This window comes from Podarcis filfolensis, assembly GCF_964270895.1.
Source record: "Podarcis filfolensis genome assembly, chromosome: 9".
NCBI classification, from domain to species: Eukaryota; Metazoa; Chordata; class Lepidosauria; order Squamata; family Lacertidae; genus Podarcis; species Podarcis filfolensis.
In genome coordinates, this window is record NC_139610.1 from 27562509 (window position 1) to 27568984 (window position 6476).

A 6476-nucleotide genomic window follows, 5' to 3' on the forward strand; every position below is an offset into this window, starting at 1 on the left:
TGGTAGCAATAAATAAATAAAAGTTACAATACAATTAACCATAAAAACAAAATATAGTACCCTGCAGATAATAATTTCCGGTCTACAAAACACCCACAATTTGAAATGTTATTAAAATGTCTACAAATCAATCGTTACACACACACAAAAACCCAGATTAATTACCCCTTCATACTTCACCCATTTGTGCTGTCAATAGTTCAAGAGTAGAAAACAGGTGGATTTTTCCATTGCCACTATATTTTTGCAATCTGAAACTGAAGTTCCAAAGCATGTCCTGACCAGAGTATCAAGCATCCACCATGAGGAAACTAAGAAAATCCAGGTCTGGTCAACGCCTGAAACAGAGACCTGTTGTGGGAACCTTAGAGTTCCAGGCATAGCTGTCAACGTTTCCCTTTTTTTAAGGGAAATTCCCTTATTCCGAATAGGATTCCTCACAAGAAAAGGGAAAAGTTGACAGCTATAATAATAATAATAATAATTTATTATTTGTACCCCACCCATTTGGCGGGGTTTCCATAACACAGCTATGGTTCCAGGATGTAAGAAAAGTAGGAGAAACAACCGTAAGAAAAGAAATAAAAACCAATATTGGTCTGGTTGCCTGTAACAAATAAGAATCTGAACCAGGCAGAACATACTGTATAGAGGTTATTTCCACTCCACACACATCCAGAGTGGAGTCCCCTTGATCTTAGCCAAAATGCCGAGAAGCGATGCGGAGTCCCTAAGATGGTTGGATGGTGCCTTGAATGCCTCCTTCTGGCAAGTCTTGGTGCCAAACAAATTGCTCTCCTTTCCTTTGGACCACATGTGAGGCCGGGGGGGGGGTGTCTTGTCATCTGGGCAGCCCAGGATAGGGTTGCCATATTTTGAAGAGCAAAAAAGACGATGCTAAGCAAATACAGTGGACGCTCGGGTTGCGAACGTGATCCGTGCAGGATGCACATTCGCAACCCACAGCGTCCGCAACCTGCAGCGTCGTGTCTGTGCATGGGCGGGTTGCGATTCAGCGCATCTGTACATGCGCAAAGCACGATTTAGCACTTCTGCGCATGCACAACCGCTGAAGCCCAGAAGTAACCCGTTCCACTACTTCCGGGTTTCGACGGTCCGTAACCCAAAAAAATGCAACCTGCCTAAAGCGTCTGTAACCTGAGGTATGACTGTAAATGCAATTTGTCCCAAATTTTACCCCTGAAAAAGAGGACATGTCCAGGAAAGAGGGCACATGGCAACCCTAGCAGGACCTCCATACAAACTGCCCAGGCTTGTGCTACAGAAATGTCACTTCAGTTATTTCACCCCTGGAGGCACACTCCATTGTCTCTCAAGATAGATGGATACCAACAACAAATAATATGGATTTTGGAATTTCTCTTAAACACAGAGCATTCGCAACAAGTAAAATACCCTACTCTTTCGTGGTGTAAAATACCCTACTCTAAGCAGCTTTTATAAAATGTTATCCATTTTCAGGGAACCTACTTCAGCATGCCACCAATGAAGAGCAAACAAGCAAGCAAACAAACAAACAAACAAATAAAGCAGAACAGGAAAGAAAAGAAACTAAGTGCTGCAATTATAGAGCCTTGGTCTGAGGGACTTTGTGATTTCCTTAGGATTTTCAACACTAGCTGTGTTTGAGAGCCACTCCTTGCCCTGACTTCCTCAAATGGCAGAAAGGAAGGTTGCTCCCTCTTTCCCAGTCAGGAAACCAACTTTGCGCATTTTGCTAGTTACAAGATTGGCCTTTAACAAAATATCTGAAAATAAATGGGATATTGTTAAGGCCGCCTATAAAACTGCACCGTAAATGGATTGTTGTTGTTGTTGTTGTTGTTGTTGTTTAAAAAACCCACCAACGAAAGCATACCTGCCTGTGTCAGATAAAGATGGACAGATAGAAAGGTAAAGGAAAGGGGGAAGGATGCTTGAAAAGACTAGTAAAAAGGTAAAGGGACCTCTGACCATTAGGTCCAGTCATGGCCGACTCTGAGGTTGCGGCGCTCATCTAGCTCTATTGGCCAAGGGAGCCGGCGTACAGCTTCCGGGTCATGTGGCCAGCATGACTAAGCCGCTTCTGGCAAACCAGAGCAGCGCACAGAAATGCTGTTTACCTTCCCGCCGGAGCGGTACCTATTTATCTACTTGCACTTTGACGTGCTTTCAAACCGCTAGGTTGGCAGGAGCAAGGACCAAGCAACGGGAGCTCACCCCGTCACGGGGATTCGAACTGCCGACCTTCTGATCGGCAAGTCCTAGGCTCTGTGGTTTAACCCACAGCACCACCCGCATCCCCAGAAAAGACTAGAGGTGCATATAAAAGACTAGAGGTGCTTATAAAGAGTGCAACCATAAAGGAGTAAAGCAGCATTTATAAGGGAAGCTCCACCCCTCAAAAAATGACAGCTAGCAGAGGCACATAAAAAGTGAAAGGGCTGTGAAGGATTTAATTCTACTGCCTACAAATGCAAGAGAATTTGCAATTGCAAGGTTACATTTCCGCAAGTAATCAAGAGGCTGCTCTCATCTAAGAATGTTATCTAGAGACAGAATCCAAGCAACAAGGACAAGGAGCACCCACTCTTCAAAGCTGGAAGGCAAAAGATAGCTGTTATCAATAAACTACACATTAGGTCACACTTCAGAATGAAACCGATTCTAGTGCTAAAGGCCAATTAGCAGTCTAAGTATACAAACCACTAAGGATCCAAAAGTTTATTATATTCTATGACCATTACTTCACAAAGCCAAACAATAGTATATCCAATTAGCTCTTGCAAAAAGACAAGCAGATTAAAAAGTATTTTATGGGTCAGTAACTTCCCCGGACTTTTTTTGCAATACCCTTCCTACATAGCTAGGACTTGGATTGGAGTAATTTCATGGGGATTTTTAAAGTGTACTTCCAGTTAAGCTACATTAGCAGATAAAGAACTAGCAGTTTGGTCTGTAATGATCCAGGGAGTAACAGCAGCTACCTGTGGATCAGCCCTCACATCCCATGCGGCATGCTTTTGGTGGCACCTTCTCCATTTTTACAATGGTAAAACAAACAGCCTGCCATTTATTCCACCCTTGCTAAACAAGCAAGTATCTTAAAGCCAAATAAAATAGTCTTGATCTTTAGTGGTGCAAGTGACGAGCCAAATCAATTCAAGTCTTGCAGCACAACAAAATCCATTGAGTTTGGAGGCCGACACCATTAGTGGATGGTTTAATAAATTGCTGAGATTAACGATAAGACAGCTCTCATTCAAAGAAGTTCCCAATTAAAACTGCAGGCTAAGGCAGGTTCTACTGCATAATTTTTCCAATTACACACACACACACACACACAGAGAGAGAGAGAGAGAGAGAGAGAGAGAGAGTATAGATATACACCTGGAAATCCTATTAATGGGGGAGATAAATCCAACTATATGCCTAGTCCCAATGCCAACAATGCAAAATAATTTTGTCTGATATGCAAGGCAGATGATATAATCAGTAGGTTTCAAATCAGTGTACATTACTACTATGCTTATCATGTCCAGAATTTTGCTGTGATTATAGTAGCTGGCTTGTGGTGGCCAACAAATCAGTTGACCCAAATCATAGACACATAAAATTCAAGGCATTGTCTGTCCAATTACAGAATAAGGAAAAAAATATTACAAGTTTAGCTTCTATTTATATGTGAGCTCTCAACCAAACGTTCATCTACTGTGCTTCACACTGATTATTCCCCTCTGGATATAATTTGTAAGAGTATACTATGATGTGCAACAAACACATCTGTCTATTCTGGTCCTAGGATACTACATGCAATCACAGGGTGGGGTACATTTTCCTTGAGAAAAGTAATATAGGAAAATTGTCGTGTATGAAGCAGGCTTAAACTCTGTGTGATCAACATTATGAATTGTTTTCAGTAGATCTGACACTCTACAATCAAAATTAGCTGTGGCAATTCAAACACTGTTTCCCACTTATCCTCACAGCAAATAAGGAATGACAGTTCTTCAGTACCGTATTTACTCAAATGTAATGCACACCTTTTTTAGCCAAATTACGTCACGAAAATTAGGGGTGCGCGTTCGATTTGATGGCACATATACATTCGCCAGCAAACACTTTTCTGGTTTCAAGGTTTTGAAAATTGAGGTGTGCATTAGATTTGATGACGAATTAGATTTGCGTACATACAAATCTGTGTGGGCTGCACCACTTCAGCCGGCATGGGTGTCTCAATGTAGAAAACTAGATATTCCGGAGCTGGTGAACATCTAACTTTCTACATTTAGGGAGCACAGGTGTGTGCGTGTTTTGGTATAGAGAAGTAATCCACTCTGCAAGCTCCCCTTTGTAGTGGTAAACAAAAGCCTACCAAAAGTAAGAATGAAGTGCTGATCCTTCAGTGTCATCAAAATCCTGTACAATATGGTGCCTTCATCCTCATCTGCTGCTTCTCATAATTGGGCCTCACTTTAATGGCACCCCCAAAAAACCACTGCCATGTAAGTGGGCTGTGTCACCCTGCCTGTTCAGCCAGCTATAATATAAAAGCCAAATGGACAAAAGAACACCTCAAATTAAACAACTGCATAGGGAGATAAGTTTGTCTGCTTTTTATTCATAAGCACGTAGTATTTAGGAACACACATTTGAAATTGGCCAGCTTCGCCTACTGAACCAGTTCTATTTATTTACTGTATTTCTGCATTGCTCCAAAGGCTTATCTGAGTGACACGTGGTTTAAATGAATAAAAACAGTGAGAAAGCAGTAACCCAAATACAACCATTGCAGGGCAGCATTAAAACCTATCAACAGCACACACTTCCTAGTGTTGCTTGTTGTTAATCCTACTTTGAACAAGTTTACCAGTATTAAGCTTGCAGGCCTGAAATAATCCTCTGCTACTTCGGGCACTGCAGCCAAAATAACTGGAGCAGCTGCACTGTCACTGCACAGGTGAATAATAGGAGACAGTCATCTTTCAGCAGGGAAGCGGGAGATGAAATTAGGTTTCAGGCCGCTAAGCTGGAACACACGCAGTCCAGGTACACAGATTCCCCCCCTTATTCCTATTTTGGTATGAGATATTGAGGTGGGGGCGGGAATCAAGCCTAGACCACCTTACACTTACTTGCTAAATAATAACAGAAAGACGCCTGGACTCCAGTCTACCCGAACATACTATCCCGGGAGGCCTACAGTTGAACCCCAGATGTCTGGGGAAGGCTGAACATCTCTGCGATTCCCAAGTCGGGAAGAAAATATACTCTGTATGGGCTCAGAGGCATTGTCCACCCCACGGAGCTGAGAACCCAAGGAGAGAGCACAGTACACGGGCAACTCTGGGTTGAACTCCAGCCCTGCTTTGGAAGGCAAGGAATGCACTCTGAAAAGAGTCTGGAAAACTTAATTCGGCGCAAGGCAAGGGGTCCATGGCAGGGGCACTTGCTTACCACGGCAGCTTGCAGTAAGGGAGCGGCGTTTTCCCTGCCCGGGTAGCGGCAGTTCCAGGCAGCGCGAAAATCCGGCGGGGGTCTGAGGCGGCCGCGGCTCCGGCTGACGAGAGCCAGCAAGGTGCCGACTACGAAGGCGCTGGCGGCGCAGGCCAGGTAAAGGGCCAGCTGGAGCAGCAGCAAGGCCAGGCTGGGCTGCCCGCCAGCCTCGGCCGCCTCCTCGCCGTCGTCGCCCTCCTTCTGCCGGCCCAGGTGGAAGAGGGACACCGCCAGCAACAGCACCCCCAGTCCGGCGGCCAGCATGGAGCAGGGCAAGCCGCGACCAGTCGCCGCCGCCGCCTCGTCGTCCTCTTCGGCGGCGGCGGCCGGGACGCTGCCGCTCCCGCACGACTCGCCGGGACTCTGAGCTGCAAGGGAGCCGGCGGCGGCCGAATCGAGCTGCCCGCTGCTGCTGCTGCTGCTGCAGGGCACGTTAGCGGCGTCGGCATCGGGGAACATGCTGCTCCAGGCGTCTCCGGGAACCAGCGCATCTCCCGCCGCGGGGGCCCCCTCGCAAGGTCGCGTCCCCCCCGTCAACAAGACTCAAAGCCCCGCATGGGCGCAGGCAGCCGGCCGGGCTCATGCCCGGGATCCCCGAAGGGACGCCCAGCTACAGCGACGCAGCCGGGCCGCCTAACTGCGAACAAAAGAAGCTGCTGCTGCCGCCGCTGCGAGCGGCTCTCTAGTTCATCGCATCTCGCGCAGCAGCCGGCGGAGGCCCCGCTGAGCCTGTTTGCGCGCCGCGGCGGCGAGAGGAGGAGGCGGGTGAGGAGGAGGAGGAGGGAGCGCCTGAATGACAGCAACTGCTGGAAACCGAGCCATGTGTGCTCCAGCGGGCAAGGCGGGGCCAGCCGCGTAAAGGCAGCAGCTCCGGGCCAGCTCTTGCCTTCCTCCCCTTGGCTGGTTGCGGTGTCAATCTTAGCGCTGAGATTCGCGCAGCGGCTCCGTCCTGTGGGTTGTCGCTTCTCAGGAAAAGAAAA

General features: G+C 47.0%; 1 protein-coding gene across 2 annotated transcripts in view; it reads right to left on the reverse strand.

The window, feature by feature from the left end:
• Positions 1–6409, reverse strand: part of SNX25 (sorting nexin 25) — a 51942-nt gene extending 45533 nt beyond the window's left edge. Inside the window, exon 1 of one of the 2 annotated variants that reach the window (XM_083631080.1) lies at positions 5458–6409. In XM_083631080.1, coding sequence (XP_083487206.1) covers positions 5458–5955 — 498 coding nt within the window. In that variant the 5' untranslated portion in view covers positions 5956–6409. Of the gene's footprint in view, positions 1–4375; positions 4541–5457 lie in introns of those variants that run through there. The other variant, XM_083631081.1, reaches the window with a different exon arrangement.
• Between the last annotated feature and the right edge of the window lie 67 nt (positions 6410–6476).